The 27458-nt window shown below is 29.5% G+C and overlaps 1 protein-coding gene across 7 annotated transcripts; it reads right to left on the reverse strand.

The window, feature by feature from the left end:
* Positions 1-17: 17 nt before the first annotated feature.
* LOC111619721 (probable RNA-dependent RNA polymerase SHL2) lies at positions 18-26911 on the reverse strand. Of its 7 annotated transcripts, XM_023361501.1 has the most exons (10): positions 26780-26828; positions 26453-26630; positions 22623-24486; positions 21282-21462; positions 20948-21202; positions 20712-20870; positions 16711-16848; positions 13782-13950; positions 12767-12870; positions 187-314 (listed from the first exon to the last, which is right to left on the reverse strand). In XM_023361501.1, exons 3-9 carry the CDS (start codon positions 24315-24317, stop codon positions 12855-12857), a joined length of 2613 nt encoding a protein of 870 aa, XP_023217269.1. In that variant the 5' UTR covers positions 24318-24486; positions 26453-26630; positions 26780-26828; the 3' UTR covers positions 187-314; positions 12767-12854. The 7 variants fall into 7 exon arrangements, with proteins under 7 accessions (XP_023217272.1, XP_023217269.1, XP_023217270.1 ...); XM_023361504.1 differs by lacking the exons at positions 187-314; positions 26780-26828 and adding an exon at positions 18-149 and having other exon boundaries at positions 26453-26766; XM_023361502.1 differs by lacking the exon at positions 26453-26630 and having other exon boundaries at positions 26780-26911.
* Between the last annotated feature and the right edge of the window lie 547 nt (positions 26912-27458).

The following is a 27458-nucleotide window of genomic DNA, read 5'->3' on the forward strand; positions in this document are numbered from 1 at the left end:
AAATTTTCAAAATCTGCATGCATTATTTGGCAACGTCGATACAGTTGACCTACAATTTTGTAGGAAAGATAAGTATTGGTTTGTAATTTCTTGTCTAAGAAATCTGGAAAGTCTTCTAGAAAATCATCTTTATCTTCTAATTTTTCAGTCTGAAAGGATTTTAAACACTCTGAATACATTTTTGCAATTTTCTTGCATTTAATACTAAATATGCCATCTGCATTCTTGTCTGCCAAAACCAGGTACGCAGAGTATAAACTTTCAAGCTTATCATTTTTAATATAATCACAAAAAAATTCAATTGTGCTTTTGTCCTGTAAAAAAAAATTCAAATAAATACATAAATTAAGTAATAAATAGAAGTTATTTCTTTTGAATACTGGTAATTTAATCTATTTCAAAATAGTTTATAACTTTCTGAAAAATATAATTACAGTAGTAATATTTATGTGAATAGAAATTGATTCAGCCATTCTTCCATGATAAACAAGTAAACAAGAATTCAATTTTGAATACAGTGAAACCCGCTATTAATGTGACCACTGAAGGGACAAGCTCCATGTGGTCACCTTATGCAGAAAGAGGGATGTAGGTGTTCTTGATGAAATCAGTTAAGTAGAAATAAGCAAAAAGCCCAAATATAGAAAATTTAATATGAAATACAAAAAAATCCAGCAATGAGTTGCATAGCTTTCCCTGCTATTGATATTATTCTCTAAGTAATCTCATAACTTTTATATTTTTTAATTACAATATAAAGCTTAATTTTGAGGGTAGTAATCAGTTTCATATAAAATTGTAAACGATAATAATGCATAACATCTTCATTAAGTCTGACCCCACTCGAGATATGACACATGACTCCTTCTATGTCTCCATCCTGTCTATCTTTAATTAAGAACCAAAATTTAATAGCATCGATGTCCCTTATACACAAGCTGCCATGCCAAATTTCATTTCTAGATCTTTACCTCATCTTGTGTTATGTATACATAATAGCTGGGAAAGTAAAATCAACATAAAAAACAATTGAATATACAGTAGTCTAAATGAAAACTCAGAAGAAAATACAATGAAACAAATTAAATTTTTTATGAGAAATTTATCAATCCTGAGTTGCTTTATCAGTGGCGTGCCATCATGGAAGCGGTGGATGTGCTGCTTCCCTTGTATTTTCTAAAAAATAAATACATATTAATTTTAATTATATGAAAATAATCGCACAATATTTTATTATAACTGCATTATGTATCTTATTACAAATTTCTATACTACACATGAAAAAAAAATAAGATTGCTATTGTATATTCGAATATTAGTGGCAGAGTGGAAGCACTGTATTGTCAGCATCCAAAAAGCCAGATTTGCGCATGCGCTTTACGGAGCACCAACCTCACCCGGTTTAGCTAATGGAAGCCTAGGATCTTGGGTGGATGCTACACGTATACCGCATCCAATTCTATCCAGGACCAGTTCTGGGCTGTTAGCAGCCCGCCTGCTAGATATTTGGCTGCTCTCGCCTGATTACGTGAATCATGAGTAGATTTATAACTTAACCCAACCAATAAGAATTTCTGGTATGTTTTTATGATACTTCTGTATAGTTGACAGAAGTTAAAAAAAATCCATTAAAATATTTGATATATTTATTTTGCTTTTATTCTGCTCTCCCATCTTATATTACTTACGGATTTCAATGTTAAACCAGTGATATTATGATTTTGTATGCCCCATCTATAAGAGGATGTAGAAAAAAATCTGGTACAATGTTAAAAAATTAACTGTTACTGTCATTAAATTTAGTTAAACTGTCATTATTCTTATACAATGTTAAAAAGTTAACTGTTACTGTCATTAAATTTAGTTGTAAATGATGCTACCAAAGTAACTTTGGTAGCATCATTTACAACTAAATTTAATGAATGAGAGAGATGCACCAGGTACAGAAAAAGCTCTTGAATTTATTTTCCTTAAATTTACGATTTACCGTAAGTATCCGTTGTCATAAAAATTTGTCTTTCCACTTTTTCCCAAGACTACAAATATTCGAGTACAAAGTAACCAGTTTGACTTAATTCTACTTAAAAAGTAGTTAAATAATTAAGTGATTAGGGAATTGGGGACATAAACAAAACCATGATGAAAGAGCTGAAATTTTACTTAAACAAAAGCTTATCTGAACCATCTCTAGCCGAGTACAGTGGAGACTGATTTCTTCGAAATATTAGATGTAATAAAGACAGAAATTTTTCCAGTTTAACGAGAGTGATTGAGAATTTGTAAATTTTGGAAATTTCTGTGGACAACACCTAGTCCTAAAACGAATTAGTTAGAAAACAAATGACCATTAAGTTTAACGTATTTAGATTTTTACAGCTATAGTGAGAAACGTTTAAAATTTACAACCCTGTCACGTCCTTTGAGATATGCTAGTGATGCGAGAAAAGAGGCATTTGACATTGACCGGTATGGGCACCCTCGGGATTTGGCAGCCCGTGTGCATGCACGCAGTGCACACCTAGCAGGATTGTCTCTGATTCCACTCGTAGGGAGCTATTTGACTAAGTGGTTAAGATTTATAAAGTAAAGAAAATTTTATGTTATTTTTATATATGTTTCTTTACAGAGCTATATTTATAATTTTCTTTAAAAGTATATTCATACAATTGAAGAATATTTTGTACCAGGTATGTATATCCACCACATTATATTTTATTTCACCAAGTAAGTTTTTATAATTTTATTTTTAATTTTAGCCCTTATATCGTGGCTAGCATTTCGGAATATTATTGCAATATTGAAAATTTATTTTAAAAAAGTTTTGGCTCAAGATCATATAATAAAAAAGAAAACATTATTAAAAGAGAAAGGCCAATGCCTAAGTTAAATATAAAGACTTCAATAAAAAATTTGTTCGACATTTTCATGATAAAATGGCTCTGTATATATGTAAAAATGCAAAAATTGTTTTGTTGGCTTGCCTACTATTTTCAAATGAAATTAGTGTGTGGAATAAGANATATCATCATCAGTGGCACAACATTGCAACACTGAAGGTTGTGAAATTTTAAAAGATAGCATCAAGTGTATTATGACAGAAAACAATCAACTAAAAAGAAGACTACAGGAACACCTAGAAATTCTGAAAATACAGGAAGACATCAGAATTAATAACAACGTGGGACTGAAGCTACATGAGGGGTGGATTGACATCGTTTTCACTTAACCTTGAAACAGATGCTGAACAGATGTAGGGAGTATAGTCACATCACTTTGTAAAATGCAGTGTGACAGTGCAGTTGACTTCACAAAGGCTTATAGATTAGATGTATTTTGTTTTTATTAAAATATGGAGACCAATTGGTTTTAATAAGAGTAAGTTTATTGTTAGCTTCCTTTCCCCTTTTTGTGTTTTTTTAATATACTTAACAATATTCATTATTAATAGTGTAACCGTCTACCAGAATTTGGAAAATGTAGGAGAAACTAAGACATTTACTAGTTCCAGATAATATGTTATACCACATTGTCATTGTATTCTAATTTATACTTGATATTTAGTTTTAGTGTATGGGTTACATTGAGAAATTGTAAATGCAGTGCACTGCATATGTTGGTTATCCTGTTGTATTGGCAGGTTATTGGTATTGTATTTGTTATGTTGTTACCATGTGTTTGTAAGCTGATGAAGGGTCCTTGTACCTGAAATGCATACTTACCTAAATTTGAAATGTGATTATTAAAGACCAACCTTTTTTTATAAAAGTTCTGGTCCTTCTTTCAGTCGGCCTTGGTGTGATAAGCCCTGCAAATTGTTATACCCTATTTATTAGGTTATCTAACTCTGTCTAATTTATAGTCGTGGACAAAAAGCATTGTTTATTATTATAATTTTCTTGCCTTGATATATTGGCATAAGAAACTTAGGAGTTATTGAAAAAAAGAAAGAAAAAATTAAACTCGCCTTTGAATTAAAAATCCACACACAGAAATTTAACAAAGAACACACAAAGCTAGCTCACTTCAGTAGACAAAGTCAAAATATAAAACACTGACAAGGGAAACTTTGATAGTGACCCATGATTATTATCATAATGGAAATTTATAAATTTTCTGCTAATGCAGCTGCTAAAAATTGCACTGCATTTCTAATGTTTTCAATTTGTGATTATTTAAAATTTTTCAAAGTACTATTTCTATTACACAAGCTTCCAAAATAAATATTTGGAAAGATTATGTAAAATTTCATTTAAACCTCTTATCCACAAAGTATGATGATTTCAAATGTTTTATACTGTATTTGCAATGTGATCAATACAAATTGAATTACATTCTTTAAAATTGTTTGGTTTTTATGTTTCTATTTAATGGTCACTTTACCCAAGATGATTTCTTATCTTGGGACATGACCGTAGTGGTCACTATTCACAATAGACAGTAGTCACTTTGTGCAGATATATTCCTATTGAAAAGTGTATTATTTTGTAAGGACCAGCTCAAAGTGGTCAAATTAAGCAGGTTTTACTGAATATAGAATAAACATTCTACATACCATATTTACTCAAATATAAGATGATCTCACATATAGGATGAGGTGTGACATTAAAGATTAAAATTAAAAAAATTAGTTATTATTCGTCTTCACAAATAATACTCACGTAAAACCAGGTAACCGGAGTGGTTGCATACTAGGGTAGCTAATGTTTTCGAGGCCCCTTATGGGCTCTTCCTCAGGTTATTGTGCAAAAATGAAGTTGGACGTTGTAAATTGAATAATTTCCTTTTGAACATATCGGCATTCAATGGTTACCAGGTTTTACGTAAGTGTTATTTGTATAAAGAAAAATTGATTAATTAATTAATTAATTAATACAATTCTAATTTTATTTCATTTAATAACAAATAAAATATCAAATGCACACAAATGCATACATTGTCCCGCAAAAATTACTGGCATTTTAAACTTCAACAAAAAATCTTGTAAAATCAACAACATAATTTGTTCATGTAAAGCTGTACAACTGGGAACCTTTTTTGCCAATACTTAACAGTCAAATTCACTCTTTGTCAATTACACTTATGAGTTTCTCTGAATTTTGATTACTGAATAACCATATTTTCTCGTGGGATGGATTAAAACTTATATCGAGCTCCCATGTAATTTTGGAATTCAATTCAAAAGCTTTATTTTTCTATTGCTATTCATCTTTACTCCTGGCAATACACAAGAATGATTTAAACAACCCAGATAAAATACTTTTGTTTTTAAACACCAGAAGGTGAGAATCTGGTAAAATATGCAAATACATAGTTTATAAAAATTATACAAAAACACAAAGAATCCTTTGCTTGTGTCTTTAGGACGATCAAGGTTTTTGAAGCAGTGAAAAATGGATAAAAACTTTGTCTTATATGTGAGTAAATACGGTATTCCATTTCTTCGAAAAAACAAAAGGGCTGAAAGGGTTGGCTATCCCCTGATCCGACAAGCTCTCAACAACTCTGTTTATGTAATCACATGAATTTTTTAACTGCAGATGATATCGTTATGGTTGGTTCTTCACTGTAGTTACAAAAATTCCTGATCTCCAGTACTGAAATATTATGTCACTGATGATACCAGAGTTGATAGATATATTGGTCCTTGTACTACCAATAGCTGTAATGCTACTATTCTGGGTTTAATAAATATTTCTGCCACTTCAAGCACTATGATCACACATAGTCTTAAGTTTGGCTGGAGCAATAGGGAGATCAGCATTCGAAATTCCTTTAATATATAAGATTTTCTTGTTTTTAACTCAGTTATTTCTTTTGTCTTTTTTAAAGGACTGCTTATAAATATTATTTTAATCCAGTTTTGAACATTATTTATTCGTAAATGTTGTTAATATTTATATTTCTATTAACTGTCACTTTTAGACTTTAAATTGATTAGATTGTTTGTTTTTTGCTTATAATTTGTGTTCATTTTTAAATATTTTTGGGGTTTTCATTAAGGACAAGAAAACATATAAAAATTTATAGTTAAGCCTGTATATACATTATTAGTATGGGATGTCTTTGGGATTCCTGAGAATTCTGTGAATCAGGAAGAAATGGGAATGATGAGAATTATATACATTTAATTATGGAAATGTATAGAAATGTTAAACCTTGTGTTAAGATAGGATAGGTTTAAAGTGTTACAAACAAGAGATTTAGGATTTAGGGTTGGTTTGGAGTCTATCAAGGCTAAGCCCATATCTTTTTTTATTTATTAATATTAGGTAAATTATTGTAGTTTGCAATGAGAAAAGAGCTATGATATGTTATTCACAGTGTTTATTAATGAGATAGAAAGAGATTAAGTTGAGCCAAAAAAGTTAGGAATAGCTTAATTAAAGAGGGGGATTAAAAGTCAATAAATTTAGTTCTTGGATTTCAAATATAGATTGTTAAAGGAAAAAGAGGAAATTCCAACTATTTAAACAACATATTCAACATATTTACAAACACATAATAACTTAGATATGATTAGAGGATGATAAGTTAATGTTGACAAATAAAATAGGTAAATGTAAGATAATAATAGTTTCAAACAGTATTGTTAGATATTGACAGCGATAGTGATTAGGGATGACATGGAGACTAAAAGAAAGATATGTTAGTGATATTTTAAACCTATATAAACAAAATGGACAGGAATAGTAGGCCATCATTAAATCTTCATTCATATTCTACATTTGATAGCGCAGAATTTTATATAAATTACCAAACTATGTATAGCCAATGTGAGTATCATAAGAAATGTAAATTCTTGTTTCAAAAGTACAACACTACTTCATTCCAAATACTTTCTCACTGTACTAAATCAAGTAAAATTGTATAGCACACTTTATGTAGTGTTAAAATTAATAAATTACAGTATTAAAAAAATAGTTTGTCTTTATCTGAATTGAATATCTATGACTATTTAAATGTATCAGAGGATAAGCTATGGTTTTCTTAATTGTCATACATATGTAATAAAATAAAACAGTAATATGCAAATTTATTTACTTATTTTATCATTACCTATTTATTAAACAGATATATTATATAAGAGTATTATGTACAAAACTTTCATTCACATGTAGCAACATAACAGTTTTAAACATTACAAAAGAGCTTCTTGTCTTGAAAATTGTTGAAACTAATATCTCAAATACTATAGTAGAGATAACAGAGACTTATCACAATGCTACTGGTAACATTAAAATGACAGAAGATTGCATTTTGATGAAAGAAGTGTCATTTTTATGTTACCAGTAGCAGTGTAATAAGTCTCTGTTATTTCTACTACAATATTTGAGATATTAGTTTCAACAGTTTTAAACAGATATCTATTTAAAATCTGAATAAATTAAATTGAAAATATAACCATTTTTGATTTATTCACATCCTCATCTGTAATTTAAAATCATCTTATTAATTTTTTTATAAACCAAATACACCTTTTTTCTTTATACATGATATAAAATTAAAAATGTAATTACAAATAAGATTTTTTGACAAGAACAGTAGAAAAGAGTTGAAAAACAAATGCTTGAAAATTGGGAAATTTACCTACTAACCAAATAGATAAATAAACTTCTCACAAAAGAACAATGCTCATGCCAGCATCAGCAACCTGAGATATTAATCCTACTGGAGAGCTTAGTGCAAGGACCAGTATATCTACCGACTCTGGTGATACTGATGACTTTTAGCAATGGCAATTAAATCACTGGTAATGAAATATTGCTCATCACTAGTAAGAATCAAAACTGTGGTTTGGTAAGCAAGAGCAACTTTTTTCTACTGCACAAACACATAATAGTGTATGTAGGCAACAATATAACAAGAGACTAAAACAAAATAAACAACATTCTAATTTCACTTCTAAATCAGTTTCCCTGAGTTTTAACAAATTTTCTCAATTAATGTCTATAGGTTTAGCCAAGATGCTACTCCATTTTATCTTACTGTTTTTGCAGCTATTATCATAATATTTTTTCTACCATAAACTTTCTCAGTCTTGTTTGTGTGATTAAACATATTCTGCAACTCTATATTGCACTAGGATAGGTATATAAATACTGAAATTACTATCTGCTGGTATTAAGCTTAATGTTAAATTTTAAAAACAAAATCATTATAAATCAAAATTAAAATATTGAAATATCACAACATATAATTAATTTTACGTTTTCAGAAAACAAAGTAAACAAAATAATTTTATTCATTTTATGTATGAATTTTTCACAATTTTACTATTTACTTGAAAAATTCACACAGAAAAACAATAAATTTTTAATATATCAACAATTAAGAAATTAAGTTTAATATCAAAGAAACTTATTGATTCATTTCAAGAAATCAAACTTGCTTAATTAATGATTTTTCTAAAAACACATTATTAAAGTTCTCAAGAGTAAACTTTCTCCATCTTCAAAACAGCTTGTATAAACATGTAAATAACATTTAAAATGTATATAAAATTTTATAATATTGATGTAACTTTCTTTTAATGTACTGAACATTATATACTTTTCTGTTCTGAAGGCAGAAAAGTCAGAATCAGAATTCAAAATTTCTAATAAACATGCTTAGCTAAACACTATCCTTGTAAACTTTTATTGAATATTGATGCTAATGAAATGTATGCTGACAGTCATGTTAGATGTAATAAAGTTAATAAAACAGTATCTAAAATATCTAAAAAAAAAACAAAAAACAATGATACATAAAACACTTATCATTTGCTTATATCATACATTTTTTAATACAGTTTTATCTAGGAATGATGATATGTAGTTTCGCTTGTTTTTACAGATAGATAATAATGTTTAAGTTTCAAAGTCTCTCTAATAAATAATATTTAGAAAACAGATATATGCTTCTTTTGTAAAAGTGCTTTGTAAAAACTGTTCAAATTTTGTAAGTGAAAAGTATGATTAATTAACATGTAGCTTTTGAAATTAGCAAATCACAAGCATAGTTTTGTATGATAATGGTTTAAAATTAATAAAACTTATTCTATGTTATTACCAATAGACAATAACTTATTTACATGAAAGGTGCACAAATCTGAATGAAACTTTTGTAGTTTGTAGCTGGCAGCCTCCTGAATATATGCATAAAATATTATTGAACAACTGGCATCTACAGTTACACCTAATAATTAACAAAAATTATTTTAGTATCTCTTATAAGGAGTGTGCCATCTTACAAGGATGATATTCCAAAGCAGTGTGTGGTGGCATGCAATGACCTCTGCCTCTTACAATTCTGTCCTGATTTTAAATGCTGATGTTGCTATAATTTTCTTTATAAATAGTTTTAACAAAAATTTGAAAAATAACATTTAAATTAATTACACAAAATAATATGTATTTAATTTATTTCATAGCATTTCTTGACCAATATATCTGATACTGACCTATAGTTACTTGAAAAACAGTAATTTTGTTTTAGTGTTTTATTATTTTGTTTACTGTATATTCAAATTTGAAACTGATTAGTCACATTTCCTTGTTAGTTATAGAAATGAGTAGATCAAAATATATTATATATTATATATAATAACTAGTTATGTGCCGGATCATTAAAAATGTAGATCTGCAAATACGGATATGGATATGGATCTCAACTTTCATACTCAGTCGGCACCGGTACATGTGATCTTGGACCGATAGTTGGCGCTTTGCGTTAGTAATGCGACGTGTTTTGACTTGCACTGCATGTATTTTTGTTTATAGTGTGAAAGTGTGCGAAATTAGAATTCACCACAAAGACAGACAGGATAAAGTAACAAAAATTGATATAATTTTCCAATTAAACTATTTCAAGTCTTTATACAGATTCTATTTCGGGGGATTCCAACTTCACAGTACAAACAGTTGTATGTGAAATTACAGCAATAATAATAGATCACTGTATCAGAACAAGTGTTCCAAGTGAGCAGTTTTTCAGTGCAGCAGAATTATTTATGATCCTCATGGTAATAGACTTTTGGGGAATAAAGCTGCCAAGTCACTCTTTTTGAAGTACAATTTACCATTAATTAATTTTGATTATGACATTTAATTTTTTTTAAGTTTTTAAAAATGTGATTATTTTATTGGATAATTATTATAATATAATATAATATAACCATGATGATTATTTCAATTAGCATGAGAGGTTTGATCTCACTATAAAGATAGTTAAATTAATACCTTATACTGATAACTTACTATAATTAATGTATAAATATTCAATTTTTGCAATATGAATATGCCAAATATGTGATTTTAAGAAATAAAAAGTGATTTAAATTGAAGTTATTAGTATTTTATTGCTACCTATCTTTAAAATTTCATATAAGTAATGAAATTCATTAAGATAAAAGATCCGTTAAAGATCCACTAAAAAGTAACATATACAGATACAGATCTTTTTTTCTTTCAGATATCTGCGGATATGGATACGGATACAAATACGAATATCTGGCACATCACTAATAATAACTAGGTAGCCCAATTGTTCAATTAATGTTAACTCACTAAAAATTAAAGTTTTAAAAATTTTTAAAAAGCAAATTTATTTATGCAAATTTATTTAGCAGGGCAAATTTATGAAACAAAAATTAATGAAATTACTAAAAGAATTAAAATAAATTTAAATTTGATTATCTTTTGTGCAAAACAATGCTAAAACAATTACTATTGTTATGTCGCAAAAGAAAAATGAGTTGCAATTAATTGAAAAAATTCTAATTAAGGGTTCAAAAAATGTAGGCAAAATTAAATAAATAAATANTCGTGCTCCTGGCAGACTCCTCCCGGAGGGGAGCTGCTGGCAGGCCGCCCATTGTTTAACGTCACTAGTTATTGATTCACAGTAGTTCTTGAACAAAAGAAAAAACAGGAAACGTCTACTAAAAATGTAGTTAACCTAACCAAACCAACCTAACCGAAGCACTGCCTTGGGGTTACCTAGGTACACTTTAACCACCGGGTGTACTGTGGTGGCATTTCGAATTACACAAAATCATTTTTTTTACACTGATGCCTATTTGTAGTACATAAATCAGTTCAGCCTAGGCCAAACTAGTATATCCTGACATGCGTAGGATAAACTAGTTTGGCCTGAAATCGGGTTTGGTCGTTAACATATATACAGATAAATATAATATAATAATATATAATAATAACATAAAAACTAAAAGTAAATCTCTATATAACCAAAGGTCATTATTCAAAAATCAAACTTAAAAAATAGTTGCTATGTTACCGCTAAAGCTCGAAAGTCGTTAATGTGTACATTACCTAGCTAATCTGCAGATTAACTAGGGTGATCCGTTAAAGTTGTGAAAATTGCTCCATTTCTCAAATTACCTAGATAATGTGCAGAGTATCTAGGTAATCCGCACATTGCCTACTAGGCACTCGGTAAAGTGAAAATAAGATCTTTGCCACAAATAAATGTACCACAAATAGGTGTGCTTGTCGCAGAAACCAATTGCTATGAAATTCAAAGTGCCACCAATCTTTAGACTGCACTAATAAGTAAGCACAATTGGATAATATTAGAATTGGAAAATTATTAGAATAGGTTAGGTTAGGTTAGGTTAGAACGTGCGTCCCTGCTGTTTCCTTTCTTCTGTTTGATGGAATCAGAGACGAGCCGTCATTTTACTTACCATAGGTAACATTAACTGCACAATTATATCATGCAATCACCAGAAAAAGTATGATAACTTTATTATTTTTCATCTCCGGTCCAAAAGTAGGGTATCGTTGAAGTCGTCTCGGTCCCCTCAGTTCAGATAGACACTCAAAGTCCCTAAATTCCATAGGAGGTTATCTATATAATAATTTCCCTGATTGTATTAATATTTTAAACCATTTGATTTTTTGTATGTTTTTTAATTGGTTGAGGATTGATTCTATCAACTAGTTTGTTGATTGTTTGATTGTATTAACTTGATTCTTTAGAATAAATAAAGAACATTATGTTAATTTAAGCGTACAGAAACATTGCTGTTCTTCCAGCAAAGATCTCATTTTCACTTTACCGAGTGCCTAGTAGATAATTTGCAGATTACCTAAGTAATTTGAGAAATAGAACAATTTTAGCAACTTTAACAGATCACCCTAGTTAATCTGCAGATTAGCTAGGTAATGTACACATTAACGACTTTCGAGCTTTAGCGGTAACAGCTATAGGAGCAAATGAATAGCAGTCTCTTCAACACCAAGTCTGAGTCAAAAATGAGATCTTTGTGTTTCATATCCCTACACAAAGACCTTATTTCCACTTTGTTAACCCTTTTCACAAATTCATGCTGAGTCCACAAAGGAAGTTAACGGGTGGTCTTTTGTGAAATGAATTGTAGACCCTCACCTGTGACCCATTGTGACCTACTTACATGCTGCTTCTTTGTAAAGTGATGGTTTCAGCTTCGGTGGAGACAGAATATTTTGCTTTTAATACATATTTTGATTTCAGTCATATTAAGTTTGTTTTTTCTTTCTCACATCACAGTTTTATTGTTTTAGAAACAGTGTAATATTATTAACTAAACTTTTCATGTAGAATTTATGAATAGTCAGCTATGTTGCATGAAATGCCTGCTAATGTTCATCAGCGTATGTAGCTAGAAAACCACGTTTTTGGCTACTGTTGTTACATATTATAATTAATATTAACAAATACACTAATAAAAAATTTTTCGTTACATTCAACTTGAAGAATGAAATTACAGTGCAAAATCACTTACTATCACAGACTGTAAAATTTCTTCTTCTTCCTTGACTAAAGGATTCAAACAAGGAAACTGTAATTCATCCATCCAAATTACTAAATATTCATCTCCATAAGATACTGTGAATTAAAAGAAAAAATACTATCATAAAAATCTTTCAATGAATAAACTTTTTCAATAAGTGATAAAAATATCAAATAATCATTTAAAACAAGAAATATATCCATAATTATCAAACATATACAGTTATTACAATTACTATGTAAAATTATAACCCGATGACATATGGCAATTCAAATAGTGTTATTGAATGTATCAGGTTTAGTAAAATATTTATATTTACTTCAGCTATATCTTTTATTCAAGCAGTATGTGAAAAATTAAGATTTTTTCTTCTGAAATTTGTTTTTGAAAATTAAAATTTAGTTTGCTTAACATCATTTTCCAACACTAATATATTTATTTTACATCATTGGCTTTTATAACTTTTCTGTGTTTAGTGATACAGTATATGTAAATCTGCTCTAAAACTCTCAGTGGGACATTTGATCTACATTCCGAAATAATTTCATACTCATCCCAGTATACCTTCATCTCTTTCTTCCATGCTCATATCTGCAGCAATGAATTATATTACTGTTCAATATTTCAAAGTAAATAAAGTAAATAAATATCTGGCTACCATAGTACAGGCTTATCATGTTGAAACTGATATAGGTTAAACATATATATTAGGCATACAGATTTATTTTGAATTATGCTTCATTAAACATTATCTCTGTATACATTCTAGACTTCAGACACTCTTCAGCCAAAATTTATCATTATATTATTTATTTTTGTATTTCTACACACCGGTTAGAGGCATGAGTAAGTACGTTTTTGTTTATTATATTACTGTTGTTCTTTGCTACTGGTTTATAATGTTCTTTGATTCTAATTGTTACAGATAGCAAAGTGGAGTTATGTAGAAATAGTTTATGTTACCTAATAGTCTTATTGCGTATATCCCTGCTTTTTGACAACTTACCCATCATTTCTAATTGTTTGCATGACCATAATATTCTTATAATATCTAATGCAAATCCTGCCTTTTTGACAGGATTGTAAAATTTCTTCTTCTTCCTTGACTAAAGGATTCAAACAAGGAAACTGTAATTCATCCATCCAAATTACTAAATATTCATCTCCATAAGATACTGTGAATTAAAAGAAAAAATACTATCTAATTAATCATATCTCAGGGTCCGTGGCATACATATACAGGCCTGTCTTTAGGCGTGGGCTTACCGGGCCTGGGACCAGGGGCCTCCTAACATTCGAGACCTTGAAAATATGCAAAATTGAATAGAGCAACAAGTAATAAAATTATTATAAACAGTAAACAATCAAAAGATATGTTTGATAAATTTTATTAAACATAAATATAACAATATGTTTAGAAGAGAAGACTAATTGAAAAAATTTATGAACATTAACCCTCCATTACGAATTCCTTAAGGGGGCCTCCAAGCTTTTCTTGGCCCAGGGCCTCGCACGTACCAAAGATGGGCCTGCACATATAGCTGTTGTGGTATTTCTGTTTCATATTTGTATGTTTATTGTGTTGTTCTCACCCTGTGTTTTTAGGATGCCTCATTTGTACTTACTGCTGGAGACAATAATGGTCATGTTTTATTAGGTGTGCATCCAAATAAGTTCAACTGGGCCATCTTCAGAATACGCCCTAATTATTGGAAAGGAAAAGATGATATATAAAAATGATTAGATCACATTGCCAACATATTATTCATTAAAACTGTTTAATGCCAATAAATAACTGTTTATTGGCATTAAACAGTTTTTATTATCAACACAAATACTTTCAACATCAATGTCATCTTCAGGTGAAGAACAACTTTGAAACATTAAAATTTTAAAAAAGAGGAACATTAAATATTCAAAAATGGAAAACTTATTTTTGAATATAATGTTAAATATTCAAAAAAAAAATTCAAATTTTTCTTTCTACTCATGAATGAATCTATTTAAGAACTTACGTCAACTTTCAGTATTAATGATTGAATACACCTTAGGTAAAAGCTGCAATTCAACCAAATACATTTTGATGTTATACCATTCCTGCAACATAATAGGAGAAATTCTAATTGAATACATTCCTTGTGCCAAGGTAACATCTACAAAGGTTCTGTGTACAAAAAATGACATCTACAAAGGCATAAAAACTAGAGAACTGGTATGGCAGCCATTTTTTCTCTTTTTGAACTTTGTCTCATCATATGTAATCATATCTCAGGGTCCGTGGCATACTGTGCCAAGGCCTATATCCACCTTGGCACAGTATGCCACGGACCCTGAGATACAACCTTTATTTAATCAGGCCAGGATAATATACACCACGCACCAGACACACCATTTGCATTTGATGGAAGCGATTTATATACACAAAGCAGCTCAGGGTAACAATTGTATCAACAGTAAAGATAAAATATCCTTATCAGTAGTGTGGCAAACCCTGGTATATGACACATGACGAGATGAAAGTTATGCTCTCAACGATGCATGTGCAAACAATGACAACGATTGCATGGGTTTCCGCCGATATTCCATTTCAGAATTTTTTTCAAAAAAGATCAGCTCCATCAAATTTAAATTCTTTTGCCTGTTTTTTGTCATCTGAGGAAGAACCAGAGGTTCAAAAACGTTAGTGAAAGACGTAAAAGTTGAATTAAGCACCATTTTTGGTTTATGTTGGAAGTAAGTGTTATAAGGTATGGTGTGTTATTGATGGAATTACATTATTAATGATGCTGCTGTTTTACTTTTAACTCTTAAAATTTCTTTTGTTTTTTATTTTATCTTGTTGCAATTGCCCCTTTAATAGTGATTTGAAAGATTGCTTATAGTTTTGAGGAATGTGATTGCTCTACTTACCAAAGCTCCATATGCAGATCATTTTATCAAATGATTTCCAATGTATAAAAGCATTTACTGCTAATGAGGTGCACAATACTTTAGTTAACCATATATAAAAAGGAGAGGAGCTGTTAAATCTATAAAAAAAATTTATGAATATATTCTGTCATCCAATAGGATGACAGAAGAATTATGAATGATGAATACTCCTATTGAGTTTTTTGATTTATAAATTTCATTACATAGTTGATTTTCACTTTGCGTTGCGTTTCCAAAAATCCAATAGAGTGTCTATACATCTTAATATTAGTTTGTTGTCGTCCGATTAATTTTTAATGCTCTTGTCTTCCACCATCTTATGACTATTTTAATTTGGCTATATTGCTAATGCCAGCAACCACTTTGGTATTCCTCAGAGTTGCTTATAGATCTTGTTGTTTTACATAAATTATGAATTCCTCAATATTAAATCTGGAAAATCTGCAACTATTTTAAATTTGCCTAATGACATTCTTTTGTCTTTGCATATATATTCTTTCATATGTAATAAACCTGGTTCTATTTCGATGGGTATAAACTTTTATAGTATGGTTAGCTTGTTGTTTTTGTCCACAGAAATCAATTTTAATCTTTTTATTACCTATAAGGAACTACTGATAGCATAATTTGCTTTTCACTGTGTGCTTGCTAGAATTTAGGCAATATCTAAGTTCAATGTAGAGGCAAACAATTTATCGAGTATACCTTATTAATTTATTTGATATATTTTATTAAAGTATTTTAAAATTATTTACTCAAAATTTTTTAATTATATTCTTTATACATACAATTGAATGTATTTTCAATATGGAAATACCTGTATATATATATATTTTTTCTAAACTTTACATGTAACAAACATCATCTATTTTGATCATAAAGAACCTAAAGATAAACCAAATAAAACTGAAAGTACTCAATTAGTATTAAAATTATATGCAGATAACAAGGTACAGAATCTTTAAACATTTTTAAAAATGTCAGCAGGATTTGAGTATTTTTACCTTTCATTGAATTTTGCTGTACTTTTTGTGAGAAAACAATGCAATCTTTGATATGATGTAATTCTTCAATATCAACAGCTGTAAACTTCTGAACATCACTGAGATGTATACATGGACTTCTAACAATTAATACAGAGCCTAAAAATATTAAATTATTAATTAATTCTGCTTTAATATCATTGATGGTATTCTTTTTTAATATAATTATATTTTTGATGGATTTTTACTAAACATGTAAAAAATATAACTTTGAGTTATACAATTCAATTCATATTAAATATAAGAAAACAAACATAATTTTATCTATCAGTTATTACAAATAACCTGATTAAAATGTAGATCTTGGAAAATTTTCTACTCCTTTAGATAATAAAACCAGAATTTTGGGGTTGACTCCAGAATCTGATAAATCTTAAAGTTTTCATTAAGACTTGTTGACAATGTCTAAGACAGTGATAAAAATCTCCTAGCCCACACGCAACTCACAAGGTCCTAATGTGTGGCTCTTGGGACTTTGGAATTGTAATTTTATTTTCCTGTTTTCTACCTCATGTCACTGCTTAAGCTAACCCTAATTTAAGCTGATATTCATGATGAAGAACATTCAAACTAATAAAAACTCTTTCTAACCTGTTACTGGTACATTCTCTTTCTTCTATTAAATCGTAACAAACCAAAATAGCTCTTTAACAAACAAAAATAGCTTTTTACTAACATTTTCGAACCCTAACGACGGTTCTTCTTCAGGTATATTTTTGAATCTCTGATGGAAATGCCCATAAAACTTCAAATTCGAAAATATGTATGTTCAAATACACGTTTCCCGTTTATGTCATTGTCTATCATGCGCAGTTGATTCCAATATGGCTATCATAAATTACTGTGCATGATAGACAATGATGTAAACGGAAAACATGCATTCGAACATACATACAGTGGTGCCTCATATAACATACACTGCGAACAACGGACTTTCTGTTTGACTGTTACGTGACTTGAGCAACGGACTGGCTGCGAACAATGGACTTTCCGTTTGGCAAATACGTGAGGCGAACAACGGTCTTTCTGCAAACAAGTGCGAATGATGTTTCCACTCTTTTGCCGTTGCCAATAAGAATCTGCTATTTTTATAATATATTAGTATTATTAGAATATATTATTATTATATCTGAAGTACAGAGTTTCCTTGTTTATTATGTACATCACCTCAGTGCAGGGTATTTACATTTATTCAAGTTTTGTGCAAATCATGGTTTCTAAAAGAACAGAAAGGTGATTTCAATTGAAACAAAGCAAGAAATCATCAGAAGGAGTGAAAGTTGACAAACACTTCCTTGTCAAATGGGGAGAGGTTCAGGAGTTTACCAACACTCATTATCCAAACAGAGCTGAGGTCAGAAGGATCAATGATCTCTACAATGACACCCTTGCCCATCATTTCAGACAGGTGTTGAAAAAGAGAGAGAAACAGACCACCTTGGACATGCTTTTCAAGAAGCCAGATGCCAAATAACAAAGGATGGAACAAGAGGAGTTGACCCTGCAAGCTCCAGTAGCCTCTCCTGAATCTGACTTCGATTAAAAAACAATAAAAAGAGACCTGCTGCAATGTGTAAAAAGTCTATCTGTATGAATGTGTGAAGAAAGTGTTCCTCCACCTCCTTCTCACAACATCTGACTATCCGGCATAATTGGTGACTGTGCCATTTTCATTTTTTTAATGGTACAGTACGGTTATTTTATGCTGCAAAACGAATTATATGTTTTAACATGTATTTCTATGGGAAAATACGTTTCGTATAATGGACTTTTCACTTAACGGATGTGCACCTGGAACAGATTAAGTATGTTATACGAGGCACCACTGTATTTTCGAAGTTGAAGTTTTATGGGTATTTCCATCAGAGATTCAAAAATACACCTGAAGAAGAACCGTTGTTAGGATTCGAAAACGTTAGTAAAAAGCTATTTTGTTCGTTAAAGAGTTATTTTGGTTCATTATGATTTAGTAGAAGAAGGAGAACGCACTGGTAACAGGTTAGAAAGAGGTTTTATTAGTATTCTCCGGTGTTGAGATAAAGATGTGTAGTCATTCAAACTAATCTCAACAATTAAAAGGAAGATTACTAGTTTGCATAACATTCGCATACAAGTATTTTGTATCCAGTGTACAAGTGGTTATGGAGCCTGTTGGCAGACTTAAAGCCTGCAATTCTGTCAGAAAAAAATGCATGAGGCCTGCCAGAGGCATACAAAGTTCACCCAAGATCAAAAACAATCCAGAAAAGATTGTCCATCACTGGTGTAGGGCATAACATTTGTCTTCTATTAATGATATCATGTAAATATAAATAAGCAGCCCTATGTTCTTTCAAAAGAGAGATCTCTAGTATCAGGAAAGGCAAAAATAATTTATCCCAAATTACTTTGGATTTTTCTCTAGGCTATCCCAAGATTATAAAGAATAGAAAGAATATAAGTATAAAAATAAAACAAATCCTTGCTGAAGTTGCTCTAGAGATGAAAGGATTCTATAAGATGAAGCTACCTTTATTCTATGAAATTAGAAACTTCCTTTGGAGAATAACGTAAAAATTAGTTTCGACTGTACGTAAAGACAATATCATTAATAAAACATGTAAAAACTCTGCCCCAGATCCTTTGGTTGTGCACTTCAAACCTATTTAATATGCAAATGAGATTAGATTTTGGTCATCAGTAATTTTATGAGTTCGTTGTTATCAAAGACAATCTGTACTTTATAACTTTAATTTTTGTTCATTGTAATTCAACCTGGATAAATACAGAATAACATAAAAGTTTAAAAAGTTTCAAATTCTGTCCTTTTGTATTCTTTCTCAAATTATTCGATTTGAGATCCACCTAATGCATAGCAAAATGGCTTCAAAACTACTTACCTTTTTGCTAAACTTCCTATCATAAACTAGATTTCTTTTGATTTATTAATACAAAGGTTGATTACCATATTTTGACGAGTATAAGTAGCACTTTTTTTACTACTTTTTGGGGCTCAAAATCATGGTGTGTCTTATATTCGACAGGTAACCATTTTTTACAGTGAAATTACCTACAGTAGGGTCCACTCTAGGGACCAACCTGTGCAGTGGTCCGTTAAGCAAATGGTCCCTCAACCGAATGTCTAGAGTACCTAGATTATCAGAGTAGCGACACACGAGTCATCGCCGCTATGTTCTGTCGACTTCATCACGTGACCTCTGAGTTTACATTAAGAAATGACGATTATTTCAGTTTAATAAAGCATTTTATTCGTTTTTTTATTCAAGAATATGAAGGATGGATGAATTGATACCTTTATTAAACTGAAATAATCGTCATGGATGGTACAGAAGATGAGGCAATCTATGAAGATTCTGATGATGATGATTCAGTCAATACTTTGGGAATTCAAGAAGAAAGGGATGATGAATCAGTCATTAATGACGTCATAGATATATTTCCTAATGGATGTAATTTACCGGTAGATAGCAGTGATTCAGTTGAAGAATTTCTTGGCCACTATGATTAATAAAATGCATCTTTAGACAATCCCATTAAAAAAGTTTTTTTCTAAATTTTTTGTCTCAAAATAGGGGTGCATCTTATACTTGACAGCAACTTATGCTCATCAAAATATGGTAAATCAAATTATTTAAAAAGTAAAATTGATGAACATTTTTACACACATATATTGATATAAAATGTATTGATATAATGTATAAAGTATAATAATTGTGTATTGATACACAATTATTATATAGACTGATTACTTAATAAAATATTTGATAATATTGACTTATCAGAAGCCATACAAAATATTAAACTGAAAACAATTTTCTGTTGGTATTGAAAATTTTAATGTAATTTAAATTACCTGTACTGAATTTACTAAAAAATATTGATTTAAATTTGTATCAAAAATGTTAAAAAGTTAAAAATTAAATATATTTTTTGTTTGATGGATATTATTAATAATTAGTTACCAGTTATAATATCAGTTTCTGTATTATTGTTCCATATGTCTTTAGAACATTGCAAAAATACTTCTCCAGGATTTAATAACTTTGTTTCATCTACAATTCCAAGCATAGTTCTACCCTTGCTGGAAGGAATTGATATTTGCGTATCTTTTCGTAAGTTTTCTAACAAAGAATCATAGAGAAATTAAAAACAAATAAATCAAGATTTCATTTTGATTTTTATATGATAAAATTTCTACCCAATTGCTTCAGAATAATTGTTTGCAGTAATGACTGAAAAAATGGTTCTTGTAATAATTCAAAATCCTCTTGCAAATCATCATAATTGATACAAAATAAATTATGTGCTTTAAATAAATGCTTTGCCTTTTTTTCATCAATAAAACATCTTAACATAGTTTTCAACATTTTTTCTTGAAGATTAAAAAATGTTACATCCTTAACATTTAATTGTGACAGTATCATGACGAGAAAACGATTAAGATGAACAAGTTCTGAAATAATTTATTCAAATTATTTGATTCAATTAATCAAATATTATTTTTTAAGTTAAGCAATTTATTGTCTACTTACTTGGTTTGCTGATTTTTAAAATTTCTATATGGGAATTACAAGATGAGATATTATTTTCACTCTTATTGAAAATAATTTGTTTTCCTTCCAAACATGGCCACATGGATAATGTTAGTTCACATCCTCCATATAAAACCTTCATAGCAGATGGAATATAATCTAATTCTAATTTATCACAGACCTAAAAATTGAATAAAAGAAATACAAATGTAAGCTAAGACAACACAAGAATATAAAGAAAATTTCAATTAATTCAGGACAAATATTAATGGAATAAGTATAAAATGAAATTAAACAGAAAATGAACAATTATTTATTATGATCGTCACAATGCTGGGTTGCAATTTTTCGTCACAACACACTTAAGTTTAGTAGTGTCTTGCCTATGTTCATCAATATTTTCCTGTTAGCAATAGAGTCATGCTGGTCATTTATCTAACTCCTTTCAGGAGAAAATTTTTGAATTGAAATAACATGACTTCCAGTTTGCACTGGAAGTTCTTATATAGTTAATCGGGATCTCTTGCCTCTAAATTTCTACATCTGGTCTCAGCTTTCATCTATCTAACTCTGTTCTTGGGATTAGGGACAACACACAGATGGACAACAGTGGGAATTCATAGGCCTAAAATTTGAAAAAATTGCAGCCCGATAAATGAGTTCAAGAAATTTGGAATGAATAAAGTTACTCGAAGCATATTTCTAAATGTTGATATTCAATTGATCTAGTCTGGGTTATGCATTACATCAAATTTGACTCCATGACATCATCTTCAATCTTCACAATGACTGGAATTAGGTGGTGATTTATTTATGTTGTTGACTGTACTTGTTTAAAAATGAAAAAAAATTGATCAGATGTGAAAACTTGGGCCATATTCTGGTCACTGTCTCTGGTCTCTCGTCTCTCGCAAGCTGGTTGATGATTGGCTAATCATTTGGATTAACCAATCAATGGAAACCGGCTTGTGAGAGACCAGAGACCAGAGATGGTGACCAGAATACGGCCCCAAGTTATGAATAAAATTGAAGTTTAATCCTTAAAAAATATATATTTGTAAAAATTTATTAGAATCGACAGAACATTTTCAATTTGAAGAAAAATTTCAGAATAAAAGCAGATACAAATATCTAGCAATTTCTAAAAGAATCAGATGTGTCACCATGATTATCCTAGATTATCACTGTTAATAAAGTTGTCATTTCTTTAAATGTCATTCATTTTTTTAATGTTAATTTAAAAATTTTAAATTTAAGAAATTCCAACACCTGTTCTTAAAGATGAATTAATACCATAGAAAAATGTTAATATTTTATTTTATACAGTAAAAAATAACTTACCATTTTTATAACTTCAGGAGATATTCTACCACTTCCAGATGGAATGCATTTATCATGGATTTCTGAGATATTTATTCCATTGACTTCTAATGAAGTTAAAGATTCTGTTAGCATTTCTTCCATAAATTTCATGTGCCCAATGGTATCTTTCAATTGCTTTGACTTTGATATGCTTTTTAAAATAGTTTCCATACCATTTCCATTTGAATCTTCTGCACAGAACATTATAGAGTGATCTTTTAGCATTTTAGAATTATATCCTAAGATATTATATTGTCTATTGCCAATTTTAAATCCTTCTTTTAATTTTTTTTCAATTGTAGGAATAATTTTATTTTGTGATGATTCTTCTGTTAATGAATCTGTTAAATATTGAAAATTCTCATCTCTCACAGATAAATGGATGGCATAATCTGCATCAAACTTTTTAAATAATCCATTGTTTAAATATGTCAGTGGACTTAAGAAAATTATTCTTGTAGGAGTTAATACAGCTTGTCTTAAACTCACTAAATTAGAGTAATCACTATTTAAATTAGGAATACCATTGTATTTTGAAAAAAGAGAATTCAGAGCATTAGAAAATATCACAATATTTTTTCTTTCCAATGCAAAATATATTTTATATAATGCCTTTTCTAATGCATTTGGATCCTGACTTGCAAGCTCATTTAATTTTTGTTCAACTGATATTAATTCATTCCTCATGTGTAACTGCATGATAATGTCATTATTCCTGGAAAGAATACACTGCAAAGCATAATTACAATTGAAATTAACTTCAATTTTTGGAACAGGATATATTTCATTCTTAAAACTTGTACAAATTGGAGAAATAAAGCACTCAACTTCTTTACAATTGTGTACAAAATTACAGACAGCTTCCCAAGCAGAATACCAAGGAATTTCTAACTTTAATACTGTCGATAAGGTAATATCTGATTCCAAACAGTCTGCAAATTTGGTCTTTCGAAATGGAACTGGATCCAAATCTTCACTCGAACTTTCATCATCAAAATATTCTGGTTTCTGTCGTTCTTCAATTCCATATATTAATGGAGGATATTTTAAGTAAAGATAAATTTCCAAATTATCTGAATCTGATACCTTATTTAGTAACATTCTAGAAATGTTTGAATAATCAAATTCAAAGTGGTGAGGCAAAGCAATTTCATCATTTGGTTCTTTAATATAAGTTTCTTTTCTTGAAACAACAAAAAATAAAGAGAACTTTTCACAATCATGCTCAAATGAAACTTCAATTTCATTTATGGCATATTCTAAATTCTCATCAGAGTTCTGTTTTTGGGAACCATAAAACTCGACAAAATCATTTAATTCAACAACTGTTCCAAAAGAAAAACTTTCTGCTTCTATCTGTTTATCTGCTAATATAAAATCTAAATGAAGTTTTTCAATATCATTCAAGGATAACCATTTGCGATTATCACCAATGATTTCTTTATTACACCATTTATGTATTATTTCCTGCACATATTCTGAAAAAGGTTCAGCAAGTATAATTTTACAATTAAATACAGTATAATTTTCTTCATAATATTCAAGATTTTGTGTTAATTCTTTCACATCTATTAACTGAAGTCCAAGATATTCATTGATCTGATTCACAACAAATAAAATATCATTAATAGGCATCCAAATTACTTTTGCTTCAATTATTTGCAGCTGTTCCATATTAAAAAAGATATCTACTGTTAAATATAAATGAAGAGAACTCTTTCAATAAAATTAACATATAAATTAAATAATTTATTTTTATTGTAAAATAAAATTTAGATGAAAATTTAAAAATATCTTTTGAATAGACTGTCAAGATCCATGTTCTTTCAAACTTTTATAAATCCTGGAATAAAAAGAAATATATAAGTAAATCATTATGTTATTAATTATGAAATTCGATTAGTAATTAACTGAATATTCATTAAAATGCAGGGCCAAAATTTTCATAATATAATATTATATCTTTACAAATATCTTAGAATGATAAATTTGTTAATGTACAGTACAGTACTATACATGCAGAGTGGGCAGAAAGTCCTTATACGAGTTTATATTTTTAGTAGCAATGTAAATGTGATGTAAACTAACTCATTCCTTTGTGAATTTTGTTAGTTTTATTTGAAATGTCTTAAGAATAGCACAAGTACTGTACATTGATTTGAATTAATACTTAAATGAATTATTATTCAGTCAGTCATAAACTCATTTGACTTTACAAATGTATACAAATTTTATCCTAAGTGTATGCAGTTCAGTCAGCATACCATATTTTGCTGTGTATAATGTGCACTTTTTTGCTCACATTTGTCAGGGAAAAATAAGACTGTGCATTACACATGGGTAGTACTAATTCTGTATCTATATAGTGTTTTAATTATTTTATTTGTACTTATAAGTTAAAAAATTAACTCTAGAAATCAATAACAACATCCATATATATGAATGTTGTTATTTTCATATATATGAAATAATACCCTGGAATATAATTATTCGTTTTGTTGAACTTACAACAAATTAGCAATGAAAGCAATTGCAGCCAATAATTCAACAAAATGAAACAAATAGCAACATATTAGCAAAATAAAACAGAATAAAGAAAACAAACAATACTTCTAATATTAACAGTGTTGAAGAGTTTTTGGCCTATGATGTGTAAATATCATAAATTTGTTACTGATATAAGATATAAGAAATTTTGTTTATCTGTTCTTGTGTTTTATAATTATTTGTTTTATAAAATGTTTTTGTACCAAAATATGTTAAAACACAAATACCAAAATTCCTTTATAGTACAAAAAAAATTATCTAAATATAAACAAATAAAAATTTGAATTAAATAATCAAAACAAAAGATTTTTTCCTGAAGTTTTGAGCCAAAAATGTGGGTGTGCATTATACACAATAAAATACAGTATTTTTTAATGTTAAGACCTGTTATGGTAAGATCTGGCAACATCAGAGAACCGTGCAAGACAGACGGCCCTGACTAATGTATAAGATTGGAGATCGCCGGGTCCAAGTAGGACTCCGAATAAAGCATTCAGAGTAAGTGTCTGTATTCGTCTTGCGGGGGTCTTAAGTGCATCACAAAGGGTGTACAAACACTAAGTAAACCACATAAAACAAGACCCACTAATGATTTCAACTTTTCTGTGGCATCATTAGTAATCTAAGCTATTCACTTGAAATATAGCTGTATGTATTGGTATAAATATGCAGGGTGAGTCAAAATTATGTGAACAATCTTAATTTTTAATTAAACATTATTAATGAAACATCTTAATTTTGTTTCATTTTCTATTCCGATTGGTCACAATGGACCATAGTTATGGCCTCCCCAATCTCCAATGTTCTGACACTAAATTGTACTGTTGAACATTGATTTGAGTGCATTAATCGTGCTGGTGGTCAGGTTGAGACTCTTTGAGCAAACTTTAAGTAAATGCTCTTGAGTAAATTTTTTAAGTTCTTCAGTTACTTCGGGAGGGTCCAGAAACTATTATAAACGAAATTAAAGGGAAGGGGTTTGTCAAAAGTACATCACTGCATACAACAGGGAGGAAGGGGGACTAAAAACTGTACACGTAATTGGGAAGATAATGACAAATCTTTAACATAAGATCATCGAATTTGCTTGCTGCCCAGATAAAGGAGCATCCATTAATTCCAATTTTCCATACGATATCGGCGTATCCAATGACACTGCATGTAAACAAATTAAAAGTGCGACCTTATAACATAAATATTGTTAAACTGGAATAGTATTGCTTTTTCTTATTGCGTGTATAATAAGAATTTCATATACTCACGATCACCCTATATCAATTCTCGTGAAAATCTTCTGTTTGTAAACAAGGCGATATTTGAGAGAACACGTCTACAGGATCGACACATAACCGAGAATCGATCGAATATAAAACCAAAACCAAAACCAAACCGTATGCTATGAACCAAACTTTTCCTTTATCTCTTACTTATCAGAAATAACTGTCAAACAAATAACATTCATTTTAAAATTGATTAAAAGTTATTTGGTTTAGGTAATATAAATTATAAATTAAAAATGGCGAGAATTATATCGAACTTTATTGTAATGTCATATAGTGAGTGAAATGAATTGTTTACGCCGTACTCACATCATTCAATTGCATCACGTGTGTAACACCACGTGTCTGAGTGTTCAGTGCCAAGTTGCCACAATGAAATTTCAAAATGTACCGAAGCTCCTTCAAGAAATGTACTATTTTTCCTTCAAAATGTACTATTTCTATGGTTGGTTACTTTTAATATTAATATACCATCATACTCAATTTTTGTGCTTATTTCAAATTCATATTCACGAATATTTTCTTAAATATGAATACTTTAAATATTTCATAAAAAGATTTTATGAAAATAGTTTCTATGGTTTTTTGTTAAATACAGCATTAAAAGTTGATTTTTTAAAAATATTATAGTAATAGATAAAAAAAATTATAAATTAAATATGCGTGGACAGATTCAAATTAAAAAAAGTTATTTCTTTTACCAAGATTACTAAAATTGAAGCTTATAATTAAGAATTAAATTATAGTGGTGAAAAATAATATAAAAGTACAGTATTTATATTATTTGTACTGTACAATTTCAAAACTATTTTGTGTAATAATTCGACTCTGACTTAACGGCTATTTTGATATTATTGATGACAAAAGTTTAAAATCATTGATTTCCTATCTGTCCAATATTTTTGTTTGACAGAATTGAATTGTTTGGACCACGTGGCGTGAAAAATTTTGTCAAGGTCCTCGTGAGAATGTGACACGTGTGAAAGAG

This window comes from Centruroides sculpturatus, unplaced genomic scaffold (genome assembly GCF_000671375.1).
Source record: "Centruroides sculpturatus isolate CEXI.00-Female unplaced genomic scaffold, Cexi_2.0 scaffold141, whole genome shotgun sequence".
Lineage (NCBI taxonomy): Eukaryota > Metazoa > Arthropoda > Arachnida > Scorpiones > Buthidae > Centruroides > Centruroides sculpturatus.